The 17053-nt window shown below is 35.8% G+C and overlaps 2 protein-coding genes across 2 annotated transcripts; one reads left to right on the top strand and one right to left on the bottom strand.

The window, feature by feature from the left end:
- Positions 1-736: 736 nt before the first annotated feature.
- On the bottom strand, positions 737-6921 carry LOC120632088 (N-acetylneuraminate lyase-like). The gene is made up of 7 exons (XM_039901876.1): positions 6822-6921; positions 5907-6036; positions 4519-4664; positions 3776-3944; positions 2841-2986; positions 1711-1882; positions 737-961 (listed from the first exon to the last, which is right to left on the bottom strand). Exons 1-7 carry the CDS (start codon positions 6822-6824, stop codon positions 816-818), a joined length of 912 nt encoding a protein of 303 aa, XP_039757810.1. The 5' UTR covers positions 6825-6921; the 3' UTR covers positions 737-815.
- A 1186-nt stretch (positions 6922-8107) lies between these two features.
- Positions 8108-16444, top strand: LOC120632181 (SAGA-associated factor 11 homolog). Its single transcript, XM_039901988.1, has 4 exons — positions 8108-8521; positions 10334-10517; positions 12831-12965; positions 14215-16444. The coding sequence occupies exons 1-4, from the start codon at positions 8167-8169 to the stop codon at positions 14453-14455; spliced, it is 915 nt and encodes a 304-aa protein (XP_039757922.1). The 5' UTR covers positions 8108-8166; the 3' UTR covers positions 14456-16444.
- The last annotated feature ends 609 nt before the right edge of the window (positions 16445-17053 follow it).

The raw sequence follows: 17053 nt of genomic DNA, 5'->3' as shown, positions 1-17053 counted from the left end.
AAAGAAGCTCTAGTTAGTAAAAAAACGGATTATGTAATTAAGCGATCTGTCGTCAGAAGAATAGTAAACGACTGTCATTATAATTGACGGACGAAGCAGATGACCCACCTGATGGCAAGTGGCACCCTAGCCTATAAACAAAGCAAAAATTCGCGGGGAAAGGAACCCTGTGTTCAACAACCTGAGGCGTAGGAATATTTTAAGCCTCACGTGTCTGTAATTACACCGGCAACCACACCCTTCAGACAGTGGCGGGCGCAGGGTTTTTGACAAGGGTATGCATAAATAAGGAAAATGGCATAAAATCCTGCCCCTTTATGAGTTATACAGATAGGTAGAAATAAGCATAGCGGTAGTACTTCCTTCCCGATGCATTGTCAAAACAGATCTACTAATAACTTTAAATCCATAGAAATATGAAAAATATGACAATACAAACACAAAATACCACACCATGTGGTATATCATAGACAAGTTAGGTTTATAAATGTCGTGTCAAAATCGATTGGTGAAAGTTAAATGTTACGAGTATGACTAGCTATGTTCTTTGATTAGGCGTTACCTACTTAGGCATTGCCTTGGTCGTCGTTAGTGAAAACGGGGGGACAAGAGTAGATTGGAGGTATAATTATTATATATCGTCCTATAACCCCCTACCCACATTTTATAAGCTTGTGCGTGATGATCTCAGCTCTTTCCTGAATATTAAATTAAAACTCTACCTGTCCTTTAACAGTTTTTATTATAAGTTAAGAAAAGCAAACATAAATCATTAATTTTGGACAAAAATAGTTCTGCATTTTGTTAGGATTATCTCAATTAATCAGTTGCAAAGTTTTCAGTCTTGCCGCAATCCTCTTCTTGGCTTCATCGGAGATCGGTAACTGGGGCAAGGCAGGAGGCCCCATCTTGATACCACTCACAATCTCCATACCGGCTTTCATTATCGGGACCCAAGCACCTGGAATTTATTTCTAGATTAGCACCTACCTAGAGATTCTGTGACAATGACGTGCAGCCAAGCGATTAAAGCGAGGGCCACCACGTTATACCTGCATTTTAGTACAAGATTTGCTTGCTCGCAATCGAGTGGTCGTTTTCGAGTACGGAAATACTTGGACATCAGAGTAAAATGAATCCTGTTTGTATCACATTAAAGCTCAAATTTACTGCCAGTCCCAAACTCGTGCCGAAATAATTTAAGCTCACTGAGAAACACAAACTTTTTTTATGCTGTGTAGTGACTAATGGAAAATCAGAATATTGTCACCACCCCCCTCTTCCAGTAGGCGTCGTACGAGGTGACTAAGAGATGATAACAAAGCAACGGCTTTCATTGTACTACTACTACTGTCAACTGCGATAACACACCCATCGACCCAGCATGGTGATTATGGACACACTCTCCGTTAGGAGAAGTCCAGTAGTGGACTAAATAATTATAAGCTAATAATTAAACGTTTATTTCTAAAGTGAAGTCACCGCGTCCGATTTGCGTTTTAAGCAGCGTATAAGTTTGCCTGCGTACTAAAAATCAAAAGACCCTTGTTCGAACGCGAATTTGAGTAGTTGGTCGTTCGCTAACGCAAACGTTGTCGCTTGCGTTAGCGAACGCAGGTTAAATGCAGGTAAAATGCAGGTTAACTTTGAGGTTTGGCTTAGCCTTAACACATACAGTTTTGCGCATTTAAAGAGTTCGCATTTCGTTACCTTCGATGGTATGAGCCTCTGCAGCCAAACTCAATTTATTTTGAAGGTTTCTAGCTTGCGCAACGTTGTTTTCTTCCACAGCAACCAATATATCTTGAGCCAGACGCGGGAACAAGTTGAATGTTGTTCCTATACTGGATTTTACGCCTAACAGGGCTGCGGGAGCCAGTAACTATAACGGATAAGATGAGAAGAAAGACAAGTGGATTAGTGATTTAAAAAAAAAAACACTAGGTACTGCCGAACACTGTACAGCCGACGTATTGTATTTTTTCCATTGCCAATGTAACTAGAAATGGATGAAGGATTATATAGTTACATGACTTTTCCGTGGAAGTACTGCCGCCTGTATTAATTCTATCGCTAAACAACTTTTTTTTGCAATGCCATGTTCGGTACCCGTGGGCGGGTAATGAATTTATTATAACGATGATGATGGTAGCTTGCTATCGAGTCAAACATACCCTTCCATTGAAGAAGGCAACTGAATGTCCCAGCGCAGAAAGATTTACCTTTGCATAAGTTTAAAACATATATGAAAACCAGTTTAATAACATTGAGGTTACTATACCATTGATGATTATTTTCATCACGAAATGGCTTGGAAGCAAGCTGCTCTCCTTTCATCTCACACAATATAAAAAAACGACTGTTGAATTGTTTAATAAAAAAGTTTAATGAAAAAGTATCGAAATTAAGCTTAATTCGCTATAATCCGCAAAAAGCAGGAGAATCTGTATGGTGTAATTTATAATTTCTTCAATCTTTATAACTACTCCACACCCAACAGATCTTCGGCAATATACCCTCTACGCACGCTTCGCTCCGAAACCGGAACATCGTCAGGAGAGGTTTACTTTAAAATTAATAATAGTTAAGACAAAAATTAATATTATTTAATTAATTGACTTAATTTTAATAACATATCATGGATTTCCGCAAAGCAACGCCTGCTTCTATCCAATATTTCAGAGGTTGGAAAAGAGAAACTGTTGAATTTTTGTCGGCTTCTTCTCGGTAGAACCTACCTTCCGAATCGGTGGTAGAGTCAATATAACTGACACACTTGACGTTTCCAAAGTGCTTATATTAGGCCTATGAATTTTGAATTTCGAAAAAAATGTACTAACTGTATCAGCGCCAAGGAACACCTCCTGGTCCTCCTTAAGAGCTCGAAGAACTTGGGCGCACTCGCTTAAATCGTTTGATGTGAATTTTATGCCCTTAAAGTTTGGTATGCTTTGTGTGGCTTCGATGATGAATGATGGCATGTTTACTGAAACAGATAGATAAATAAAATCATTTCATTGAAAAAAAAAAACTAAAAAAGAAAAAAATTACAATCAAACTGATGAGGCGAACCGAGGGTAAGAAGCTTGGGGAAGATCACAGATAAAAATAAAATACAAATAATGCACTTAGAGTGCACAGGCGTCTTTATCATTCAAACTGATAAGGCGAACCGAGCGTAAGAAGGTTGGGGCAAGATCACAAATAAAAATAAAATATTTACTTTATAAGTGGGAACATAAATAAACCAAAACTACATAAAGCTAATATAAAACTAATTGCTTTACATTTATCTTGCGCTTGCATGACATATTACGTATATCTTTTTATAATAGGGATTTACCTACTCTGAATAAATAGCGAACCCAAAATTTAAAGTCCCACCCACCGCGGAGTGTCAACAACTATTATGATTAGTCAAATTTTTATTTAAACTCACTAGTTTGTGAAATATTAAATATTAAATATTTTACATAAATACTCTACTTATTACTACTCTGTAATGCAACAGCGCAAACCACGACTCTCCGTGACTCTATCGTGCGGTCGATGACCCGACTTTACAACGTTATCGAATCATATGTATTTGGTTTTACAGTGTAATGTCACTTTACAGATATAACATGATTTATTAATTCTTTTGCATGAAATAAAGAAATGGGGAATTTTGAAAAGTCGTAGAACACAAGTTGTTAGTTTTTATGATAGGAACTACAAGGCCGAGAGCTTTCTGATATTTTTTTATTTATTTAACCCTGTATAGAAGGATACGTACATTCAACTTTACTCATGCTAGGTATGTGGTAATACAACACAGGTAAGTTGGGTGCACGGTTAGCTACTAACTTCACGTAGCTAACCAACTCTGAAACCGATTGAGGCTTGAAGTAAAGTTCTGGTAGAGTAAGCAGTGAATCTACTCCTATTTTCGAACAGTATTCCGCCTGAAAAGGAAAAATAAAATACAATTTGCAAAGAAATTATAAAGTTAAAATCAATAGTTTACTTATTTGTCTTGCTTAAAAGAGATCGCTGTGTTTTATGATCGCAAATATATACCCCCTACCTTAAACTTTTAGCATTTTGTGATTTCATTCCAAAAGGCTAAAAATTATCATCCTATTACCGGCCCAATACAGGGTACTTGTCTCCTCCCACGATAAGAAGGGGTTAAGGCCAGAGTCCACCTATTCTGTGGAATTGGTGGACTTTATTCCCCACATACCTTTGAGAACATTATGGAGAACTCTCAGACATGCAGGTTTCCTCACGATGATTTTCTTGCCGAGTTGAAGCAAGTGATAGGTATTTTCATTTCCTAAAACGAGCATAACTTTAGAAAAGTTGGGTGCTAGGATTCAAACTCGGGCCTCCGAAAGTGAAGTCGAAGTCCTACCCACTGAGCTATCATCTCTTCTGTTTTCGTTCATTTATTAATATTTAATAAAGTACCAGTACCAATGTATACCCTAAACTTTGTTCCTTATGAAAATACGCGTTATTTTTCAATTGACTAACCAATTCCAAAACGTCGGAAAACGGAGCTCCTCCTACTTGAACCATTATGTGAAGCCCGCAGGTTTTGCCAGTTTTTACCCATGCGTCTGCCACCTTCTTCCTATCCGCTACGGAGAAGCACATATTCTCCCCGGTCGTGCCTCCCACTAAAATATAAAAGTATACATATACAATATACATACCGTCACAACTAAGCAAAAACTAAAAAAAAATGTATTTTTTTATTTACAGGGGTTTTCTTTTCGTCAACCCAGTTACCTAATTTATTAGATATATTTTATTCGACTACCTCGTGGGTCTAGTGGTTAGCATGTTTAACGAAATTCTGAACAGATCACAAGGTCCTGGGTTCGAATCCCGGGTCGTAAGTTGATAGGAAAAATTTAAAAAAATATTTTCTGTTTATTGTGCTAAAGAATTTTTGGTACCAGCCCGGAGTTTTTTGAGCCCACATTTTCGTTTATTATCACTAACTTGTGACTTATCGTTAAAGCTCACCAACACGCATTGGAGCAGCGTGGTGGGTCTGTGCTCCGTCTCCTATGAGAGAGGAGGCCTATACGCCGCAGCGTTTGCAAGAGATGCAATCCGGTGTTGATATCACCGCAATGTTCCGGTTGTTCACATAGCGAAAGTATGAATACTTTAATTACATTTAATCAGTTGTTTTGAATAAACAATCCAAATAAAATTCGATAAAAACCGTTCTATAGTAGGTATAGATATAGCTGCGCTGGTTTGTTTATCACCTTTTTTTATATCGCTTAATAGAGATACCTAGTTACCTTACCTACTTACCTATCCGATTGAGATCGTAAAGATTATAAAAAGATATTTATAAACTTTATAAACTTTGACGTCGAATAGGCTTAGCGGGCAGTGACCCTTCTGAGTCCAAGGTCGTAGGTTCAATTTCCACAACTAGAAAATGTTTGTGTGATGAACATAAATGTTTTTTAGTGTCTGAGTATATTATAAGTATTTATGTATTTCCAAAAACAATTAAAGTTCATTCAAGCAGGCCTAGTTTATAAGCGTTTTTGAAACGTCAAGTTAGTCTGTTTGTAGTGACTCTACCACTGGCTCGGAATCAGATTCCACCGAGAAGAGCCGACAAAAAACTCAGCAGAAAGCTAAGATTAAAGAAAGTAAGAATATTTTTATTATTCATAAAAATATTAACCTGTCATCTTAGGGCCCATAACACAAGCTAAGCTTACTTTGGGGCTAGATCACCATGTGTGTATTTTCGTAGTATATTTATTTATGTATTATTTAATTTTTTTTTTTATTATAATTTTTTTTGGGCTTTTGCAAGAACTCATGTCAACCTTTACAGCCGGTAGTTACAAAAAATAATAAAAATCTTAATATTATTTTTCCCTTACCGAGTACGGACTTAATTCCATTGTCAGCTAAATATTTAGCGTATGCTGGAATAACATTATAGTTGATGCTTAGATCGTCATTTAAGGGAGTGAAAACCGGCGGCATCAATCCCCGAGCATTGAAGACAACCTAAAAATATTTATATTTTGCTCTGACGATAGTGTTTCAACTCACTCACTCAACTTTAGCTAACAGCTAGCCAACGTTGAGTGATGAGTTGATATTATAATTATTATTTAACTCTTTATTGGTACACCACTATGAAGTTAGGGAAAGAAAAGAAGAATAGAAATACAAAGACGGAAGTAGAATACAAAAGGCAGCTTTATCACTTAGTAGCGATCTCACTTGACTTGACTTGATACCAGGTTTAACGGTTTGGCCAGCCCTAGTTTTTTTTATAAGTATATTTTGGCCTTATTTAGGCGTACGTAATTAGGGTGCAAATAGTGAAATCGGAATCCACTATTTGAACCGCAAAATTTAGGCGATAATACGAAAAAAAATTATAGCTGGTCTAACCGGAATAATAGACCGGTTTCGGCGATTAACCATACTAACAAAATCATTGCGGTTTTGGCTTCGGTTTTACTGTCCGTTTCTAATTTTATAACGATTTTTAATAAAATGTAAAGGGCTTACCAAAACGAAGTTATTTTTATGATTTTCCGTATGGCAGATAAAAGAGGGAATTCAAGGACAAGCTGAAGGTATGAAAATGAAAAGTAAAATAACTAACATCACATAATTTCCTTAAACATCGTGCAATCGGCTTTTAACCGATAGGTTTTTCGGTAAATAATATTTTAAAAAATAATTGAAAGTACAGACCCTGTCAAGAACGTAATAACCATCGCAATAATCATTCTTAAAACATTTTAAACGCTCCCTTACCCATTGCAGATTGTACGTACCATGATTTTTGGAATGTAATATGTTTTTCTTTTAAATTATTAATAAACACAAATTTACTCCGTGTAAGTAAAAGATCTATTGTACCTATTGAATGAAAACTTGAGAATGAATGCTGATTCGTATTAACTGTTCTTAAATATTGGTTATTTTGATTAAATTATCTCTCAGAAATACTTGCACAAACAACGCTTATTTATGTTTTCTTTGCATCGAAAAGTGATCTTTAGCTCATTTAGAATAGGGTTTTTATTTCAATAGTTTGTTATTAGGGGTGATAAATAATAAAACGTTGGTGATGATAAGCGATAGGTAAGTAACATAATATATTCAATTCCTATGCATGCATAGGTACGTATATACTAAAAAAACTATACCTATCTAAGGTTTTTGTAGGTAAATCCAATAGAATTTTAATTAAATATATGTATTGTAATATAAATATTATATTTTAAGACGATATGGTGTACGTACTTTAAATAAGCTATTTATAATTATCTTTTAATTATTAACACCATACTCCAGCTTTTCCAATAATAACTAAGCATTTATAAAAGGTTAGTACTTGTATACTCATTGGCATTTTAAAGCATGTAATGTTGATTTACATTTAACACTCTTCAGGGACAAGAGGCAGGAACAAAGATTATCTACAATGGGCAGGAAGGCGAGTAGGATTGTGGGCAGCGTGATAATTATATTTTAAGCACTTCATATCTCCTAATTTGTAAGCTGCCAAAATGCTGCTGGGCTGGGCAACGAGAAGACAATATTTTATGATTTGCTGGAAATTCATAAATATTAAACTAAATGAATGACGGACTACAAAGAGACTGTATCGTGTCAAAGTGGGTAACTTCAGCAATATTTCTGGTAGCCTGCTGGCACCACGAACAGCAGAAGCAGGGACTGAATATAAATGAGGTTTTCAAAGCACGGATTTCTGTTAGTTAAATATTCGTGAAGCAAAGCTTCTTGAGAGAGAGATAAGCTTATTAAAATTAAATCCAAAGAGAATACAAACACTACGTTCGTTTTGCTTTCCGTTCCGGTTTATACTAAATGTAAACTTTACACTTTGTAATATATACTTACAAAATGGATGTCATCATTCATCTGATAGTAATTATTAGGATAGATTTTTGTAACTCGTGAATTTCGTCATTTTGCATAATTAGTCAAAGACTAGATAATTATTATGTTTGAGCCTCTGTTTTCATTATAGTTTTCATTAGAGGACTAGAGATACGTTAGTCTATGGTTTTCAGTTTCAGTAGGTAATTTCAGTCAGTCGTAGTCAGCTGTTTTGATTGCTGATTTTTGTGAACACTAATTTTGTGTCCCAAGATGAATACAATAGTCAGTGAATTGAGTATGAACGATTTAAATAGTAAATTTTTCGACATAATACAAAACGAAAACAACGCCGAGGACGCAGCCAACTTTATATTCGATAGTGTTTGTGAGGATGTTACTTTGGGAGTACTTTTTGAGGTCCATCATGGGATAAAAACTGGTCTCACGGAGCTTTTAGAAGGGGAAAAGGAAGATGAAGAGCAATTCAAGATCGTGAACTCCCCGGAATGCGATGTTTTTGGGTTTTCAATACTGAAAAAAACCCCAGACGCCAACTGTTCCTGTCCGAATTGCGAGAGGCCTGTATCAGCGACACGGTTTGCGCCGCATCTTGAAAAATGCATGGGTTAGTACACTGTGATGATACAACGCCTATTAGGCGCTGGCGTCTCAGACCAGGCACAGGGTAATCGGCTATGAAACATTTGAATAAGGCTTTAACAAAATTATTGATTGATGCTTTCGTATTATGATCTTAGAGGCTTGTGTAGCTCCACAACTAAACCTGGCAATCCTAAGTAACAATAAGGCACCATGCCTATAGTTAACCACTGCTAAGAATTATATTTGGTTGTAAATATTTGAACTGCTGGTTTTGGTATCTTACTAATGAACAGTTCTTAGTAATCTTTTCATCTAAATCTTATGAATCAAAAATCCCTCTGTACCCTTCTGTATCCTTCTGTACACACGCTAAGAGCGGTCAGGGTACATATCTTCTTCAAAGTTGAAGACAGACTAGTTTTGGTTTTAGCATATATTTTATGATACCAATACTTATGAATGATCAACTTTCCTTTAAATGTGGCAAGATTGTAGTCCCTTTTTAAGCAGACCTTTAAAACCCTTGCAGTGAAGTTTTTATAGAATCAGTACAGCTTATTGAGACACAACTTGTCCGGGGATATCCTACCACACTACTTATTTCTGTTGCTAACCAGGATTGTTGCAATGCTGTATTCCAGTGTTAAGTGTGTTGTTGTCTGGGTAATTACATTTACAGGTAAATTACAAATACAATTACAATTACAATTATGCCTTAGATGATGTCCATAGGGCATCATCTAAGGGAACTTATCTTGCACATTGCAAGATAAGTTCCCTTCAAGCTGCAACATGTTGTTCTGTTAATATGTGATGCTTTTCTTCTTACTGTCATCATGGGCCATTTACTTGCTCTGAAAAGTCAATTATATAGACTCATTAAAAGGCCTTACCTGGTATTACTTATAAGCAATAAAATTACCATTTCAATTCTTGATGCTGTTATAAAATTATAAATCAATTAAATTCTTGTTGTTTGAGTAATTTTTATATACATGGGGACATAGGGACACTTGGAGAAGGCCTATAGGTCAGGTCCTCAGGAGATGCACTGATCTTGCAATATTAATAATTGTTTTAAGCATTTAAATTGTAACATACATCAGTAATCAATTACAATCTTATTCATTAGTAATTGCATACTTCTTATAGAGTATGTCTATTTTGTATGTAGGTATTTTGTATGCAAATTCAATTTCCTGTCTCTCGGTTTTAAGATCCTTTTATGCAGTGAGCCTGAAAGAGATCACTCTTAGTGATATGGAAACTTTTGTCTGTGTTATTTTTAAGTCTGCCAATTGTATCTCTGGTTATACGTTATACACAATAAAGTTGCTTTTAAATAAATTATATATAATAAGTGCCAAAGGTTCTTTCAAATTTATGTAACTGATAATATTTACCTGAACTTTTGAAAATTAAAATGAACTTGGTAAACAAGCAAATTTGTGGCTTCGGCTGTTGATAGCTTTTACTTGTATTAAAAGCTATATTGTATTAATAGATATCTTGCTTTTACGATATCTAACTGGAAATGTAATGACTAGTGTATGAATACCATTCTTTATTATTTTGCGGAATTTCATGAAACATTAAGAAAATTAAGCTTAATTCGTTATACTCCACAAAAAAGCAGTAATCAGTAGGGTATAACTACAATTTCTTCAATCTTTATACTCCACACCGATCAGATCTACGGCAATGTACCCTCTTCGCACGTTTAGCTCCGAAACTGGAGCATCTCCTGAGTATGCTCCGGATGCCTCATTGTTAAGACTTCCTAACAATTATTCATTGTATAGTCAATATTTTCTAAGAACTTCTGTATCTCCAGGTATGGGCCGCAACAGCTCACGCATAGCGTCCCGTCGGATCGCGTCCAACAGCCGAGAGCCTACATCCTACGCTGGGCTACCGAGTGACGACGAAGATGACGCCGACTGGTCCGGGACACTGCACAGCGAGCGACGCAAACGTAGAATGAAGAGCAGCAACAAGCGGAACAGCAAAATCCACAAGTATGTTTCACTTATATACGTTAAAAAATTGCAGAACTTGAAAATGCTGACAACATTAAACGGGAGATGGAAAGAAACTCAGCATAAACAAGTACAAATTTAATTTTATTTGACACAACTTCGGATTCCCTCCGTCAATACCTAGCCTTACTCGTCGAATAAGTGGTCCAATCTGAAATTGTAAAATGGCGGCTTGCGTAGATACCTACTGATTTTGCTCACGGCTCGACTAGCGCTAGACTTTGAACCATACACATATTGTTCAGATTAGACTATTTGCTTTGCGATCACTATAAGACTTGCATCCTGGCAATCGTAGTCGTTCCAGTGTATAAAAAACATTGTAACGTGAAAGTGAATTGGACCTAAGTAACCTTGTTTTTAAGTTTAACTTCGTCTAAATTTCTACAGATATAAAAAAAACAGTTACAAATCATTTAGGACTTTCAATCGAAGACAAAAAGGTAATTTTACTTTGTCGCTCATTGTATTTCTATATTCGAAAACGAGTACAATTGGTGTAACTAAAATTGGTGCAGTAACTAGTAGTAGAGAGTTTTGTGACGGAGCTCCTCCGTGGAAGTAGAACTGCCATACTTATTTCTGACGCTAAGCAGTATTGTTGCAATGCTGTGTTCCGGTCTGAAGGGCGTGGTTATCGATGTTAGTACAGGCACATGCAATGGCGTCCACAGGGTTTTGAACAGGGTATGTATAAAGAAGATGCCATAAAATAAGAAAATCCTTCGCATTTACGAGTTATACAAACATTTTAGGGTAGGCAGTGCTTTTGTGCATGTATTAAGTGCACGCCACTGGGCACATGACACAGTGCGGCATGTTGCAGCACATGCTCCTTGCATGCCCTGTGAAGTGTTGGCAACCGTTTTCCACTTAAGATCAGGTGATCCATCTTGCTGGCGTCAATTATTACTATAACATTACTATAAAAAAACAAAGGGTAGGTTTATAAAAGAAATGTAACAGGGCTTTAAAGACAAGTCAAGACAAGCAGCCTTATATGATGGCATTTTCATTTTACATAAGATAGCTAGACTTAAAATAAAATATTCTCTTTGTGTTAGATGTATACATAAAAACCGGCGTCAAATTATCGCCAAGAGAATCATGATTCTAAATAAACTTTTTACTTATAACTAACAACATTAACTTACTAACAATATTGCGAAATTCTTGAAGTCCTCAAGCTTCTTTCACTAATTCTTGTAAATTCATTCATTTTTTCATGAACAAGAAGTCAGTAAACTCACCGTACAACAATACAATCTAGTGCAATTTTGAAATGGCTTCTACGTAGCATAGGTCAATCTGTCAGAAGATGTAACATTAGAAAATTATACACTATTGGGTTTTACAGACATTATTAAAGCTTTATATAATCTTAGTTCAAATTTAAAAGTTCTGGCTGAGTCCCCCTAAATATTTTTTATTATGACACCGAAGATAATTGAGACATACTTTTTTTAGCCCATTTATACATTTGAATAACTTGCTCTTACCCGAGATTATATTCGCAAAATCTTCATAATTATATCACTTCCAATTCCATAGTATATGTCTGTATTTTCATTTTGTTATACAAAAAATATAAACCCTAAAAAAATAACTGTACAAACACTTCAATTAATAGAAAAAAAAACAGATTTTAAAACTCAAATAGAACCAAGATTAATCTGAAGAAGATGCTACTTTGTCATAATAAGAAATGTTTAGCCTATGTTGTAACGAAATAATGCAAAATTATTTTTGGATAATGTCCTTGAGTCTGACATTTCCATCTCTATTTTTATTGTTAAACGATCGTTAAAGCTGTATTTTTCCTTATCTAGAAAAAGAGAATGGTAAGTGTAATGGCCGGTATATTGCCGATAGTATTTACAAATCATTGGCTTACTACTACACTCAGTCAAGAGTGCAGGCGCACGTCCAATCCGTACCTTGTCCGTCACAAGACTACCCGATTGACAGCTACCCCCTCTGCTTGTGTAAGTGAGACAATGTGCGTGTATATTTTTTATAGATACCCAACACTGCAGTAAGTCTCAGATATTTCTGTTTTAAAAGTAAGCAAAGTGCTATAATTGAAAGTCGAAACGGTTCAAGAATTAATACTTAAGAATCTATACACTGGTTTCGTAGTTTACTTAGATTTTTTTCTTAATCTAGACACAGTAGGACATCAATAAAAGTTTCTGGGTTGTTCCCTCTAATCCTGGACATCGCGCAGCCTCTGCCGGCTGGTCATACAACCTTCCGCGTTCTTCCTTCACTTAAATTTTCAGCGGCAATTAGGAGTAACAACGGGAACCATAATTCGGAGAACAACGACGGCGCCACTTACGAGACCATGTCTGCCAACGAGAAGAAGAACCTGCTGCTACAGATATGTGGGGTTGTTTCAGAGCATACCAAGAAATTGTGTACACGGTGAGTTTACTGTTGGACACAAAATCGACGGTTAGACAAGCAGTCGCTTGCACTTCATACACACAGTAAGAAACAGTGGCAATGCAATATCCAAGTAGTTTACAAAAACTGTGATTTTCTTTTTACAGTAAAAAACAGTCTCAATGTAAATAACTATCATTTTATATTATCAGGCGCACGTATTGTCATATGTGTTATAAGTGTACAGTAAGACTACTCGTTAAGAGTACTGGACCAAAACTGGGCCAGCCTATCGAAGGCGGCCTGTCTCACTGTATGCTTATGACACATATGGTAGTGTCCAGAGGAAAGTTTAGAGACACATCGTGCACACACACAAGCTTTAAACTGCTTCGAGCAATGTTGACCCTAAATTCAATTTAATTATTCATTCTAAAAACCTACATTTTAAATAAAAATACTTATCTCTTCTCATATTCATTAATTATATTTATTATGTGTATTCGGTATTTCTTTCTTGACTGTTTTTTTAGATGTTTATTAAAACACTATACAACAAACAATTCTCGTCAATCGATGGACGTCCGCTGATGGGCATTTTTTTTTGTTATAAAAACTTTATTAGTCTTTATTATTATAGATAAACCATCTGTGAAAATTTATCGAAACGAAGGTAAAGATAAGGTCCCATCAAAGGCGGATTTAGCTATAAAAAGACCGACCCGGTGACTTTGACTTTGTCTTTGTCTATTTAAATTACTTTTTCAGTTTTAAGTATGTTTTAAAAAACAAAACAAGCGTGTTTAAATAAATAGAATCTCATAAGAGTATCGATATAGGTTTCATTATTTATTGATATTTTAAAACTATCTTACACTTAAAAGTTATTGATAAACTGTTAACATTAAAATACGAGGTAGAAAAAATTTACTTTACGTACAGTATGGAAATAATACAGAATTTCGAGCTCCTGGCGTTTTCTCAATGTATAGCGGCTATATAGGTCCCTTACTACTGGAGTCAGTAAGGGTCCGCCACGCCCCGCACTTACCGCAGTATTGCTTTGTCTCGACGGCTTCGTAGATTTTCATTTCATGATGTTGATGACTGTGCTATAAATTGCTTGTAGGGACCTCCACGCACTATCGCCTTGTATAGCTTGGGTTATCTCATAGTGCGGTCTTATCAGTCCAGCACCTTTAACCCAACTTCCACTAGTCATCTAAGTTATGTGCCAATGAAGCTTCGCAACTTAAGAAACAAATTCTCATCCTATTAAATTTTCCAGATCAACCCGTTGTCCCCAACATTCCGAAGAGCAGCGACGCGCGTTGCGGAATAACGTTCTAGAACCTTCTACGCCGGAATCCCAATCCATGGGTCTCACAGCAGACGACGCTGGCTCTCCACCAGATTCCAGCCCTTCATCATCTTGCTCGTCTTCAAGTCGGAAACGCGACAGACATCGCGCTGTGCCAAGAACGAAGAACAAGCGGGAGAAATTGTCCCCCCTTAATGGGAGGGATTAAGCTGAAAATTATACTAGCTTATCGAGGAAGAAAATAATAAAAAAATATTTATTAGGTGTTGTATTATAAAAAATGGAAAAAAATTAAATCGAATCTTTCTTCGGTGTATTAACTTCGTATTCGCGCAAGTATGTCATATCGCAGTATAAAGAGATACAGTGGTCCGAAGCCTTTGATCTCGTGGTAAATGCCGACGTCGCGTCGCGTCGACTAAAAGCGTCACACTATGTAGCGTAGCGTGTTCTTTGTCCCACACTGATCGGAAGATTGCGTTCTAGACGATTTCGTCGGATATGACAATGTTTACTTTATGGTCAGGATATAGTTGCCAAAACACTCATGAGTGATGTAAACAAAATATGACTACGATGCTTTATCATTTATAACAAGAACATAATATCGATGTGGTAGTTGCTCTTCTTCTATCTTAAATTGTAGATGGGCCAAATCACCCAAAAAAAATACTGTCTCACCACGCATAGGAAAGTAGGCAATTTTGTTAATAGCGTTTATTAACTTCGTTTATCGACGATTATGTCGACAATAGACGACAATTTGTCTCGTTTAATGTATACCTAAATTAAGAATTAACGGAAAAAAACGGACCCACCTGAATTAAATGATTTAACCTAGAATGTATTTAAAGTGGCTAATCGAATATGAATGTTAATATCGCCGCCATTACTGTCGACTCATTGTAGGCGACAAGACACAAATTTTACAGAAGGTTTATTTTACTGTTTTCAATCTAAAAAGATATAGGTATGTTCGGGAATAACTCCGATACAGATGGATTTGAAAAAATTTTTTTTCGTTCGGAAAGAGATTTATTCCGAAATGGTCTCGTTTAAATTTCATACACTCAGATTTGATGAAGAGTCGTAGACACAATGGAATTAACAGCAAATCATTGTTTACCTTTTTATTATAACAATTAAAAATTCTAATAACACAGTTATCTGCAAAATATTGAAAAAAAAAAAAAAAACAAAAATGTAGATTTTTTTTAAGTCGTTTACATTAAGATGACAGTAATGGCTCGATATTTTAAACAGGGTACCACAGTTCAATGTCATTTATTTTGGCTTAGCGTTGTTAATTATTAGAATGGTCTTAATAAAAACAATCTTAAAGTTATATGACTAAGTTAATCGAAAGAGAGGAAGTAAAACAGAACAAATTTTATAGAAATAACATTCCGCCAAAGAGAATGAAATGTACAGTTCATTATGCAGGGATTAGGGGTAACGTGAAATATAAAGATCAGCTCAATATCAAGTGTTAAAAGAAAATTTGTAGATTAATATAACTTTAGTTTTTAACACAAATTATGCTGATTTTATGGCAACTTGGATCAACTCTTCGTTGAATACGAGGCAACCTTTAGCTCCTTTATAAAGGCACAGCTTATAATAACATAGGTATATAAATAACATAGGGATTGTCGATGCGGATTCGTGGAATAACCCGACTAATATACCTATCATTATCACCCATACAAATAAATAAGTGTTTTCTCTGTCTGAGTATGATGGAGGTTTCGGCCTTACCTTTTGATGGTACCACTCTCCACAAGGACGTGCTGCCAAGCGATCAAGCCAGGCTGCAGGTGAGATTGCAGTCATGGGCTGACTTGCGGGTGGCAAGGGTTGGTAACTCGCCGCGGGTTATACCTTTAACTGGCCTTTATATCTAAATGAATCTAAAACGTAGGGTCAATGGGTGCTCCTAAATAAAAAAGTGCCCAGTTGCCACAATGTGTGAAAAGGTATCTGAAAGGCGTTCGTGGAGAGTCAAGATCTGGGGTCACATTTTCGTCGTTATAGTTCTATCGCTTGTGTTTTAGGATAGTGATAAATGTTTAAAGAATAAAATTAACGATCTCTAAGTATATCTATTGAAGACAACTTCACGTAGGTACCTCACTATTTTTGTATAATACTTGTAAAAGCCCTAAGTTTTATTCATGTACCTATACCCGGCGGGTTCCCATCGGAGATCCTAGTTAGGTCAGATAAATAGTTAGGAATTCTGTTCTACCGAATAAAACTTAAAACTGTTTGTCTTCTGTGAAATTATAGTTATTTATGCAACTGCTGTATAATAAGTGGTCTTAAAACACGAACGTGGGCTTATATAATTATTGATAATAATATCACATGAGTGTTTTAATACTTAATTTTCAACAATAGTATACAAGACTATCTACACCCATAATATGAATCCTCTATAAAAGATTCTGAAACATTTAGCCTACTGCTAACATTAAAAAAGTCAGTCCTAGTAACCTATCTTAAAAGTAAAATATCTTATATCATCCATTACAAAGTATTACATACAAATAAGCTGGTAGTAACTGGCGTTCTGGTAGTGAGACGTGCGTGATTGACAATGTTCCTTTTTTGAAATTCATACAGATACCACGCATCGAGCAGTATGTATGTGGCTATCTGTTGAGTAAACCCTTTGCACAAAAGGGATAAAAAAAAACCAAAAGAGTGTTATCATGGAATTCAGTGAAACATTATGTCCTTGGCTTCGATAATATTATGATTATTAGAACATTGGTTATTTTACTGTTGGCAATAAGGTTTGTTT

Source organism: Pararge aegeria, chromosome 19 (assembly GCF_905163445.1).
Source record: "Pararge aegeria chromosome 19, ilParAegt1.1, whole genome shotgun sequence".
Lineage (NCBI taxonomy): Eukaryota > Metazoa > Arthropoda > Insecta > Lepidoptera > Nymphalidae > Pararge > Pararge aegeria.
The sequence above is the reverse complement of the archived record's forward strand: the minus strand, read 5'-3'. Positions and strand labels throughout refer to the sequence as shown.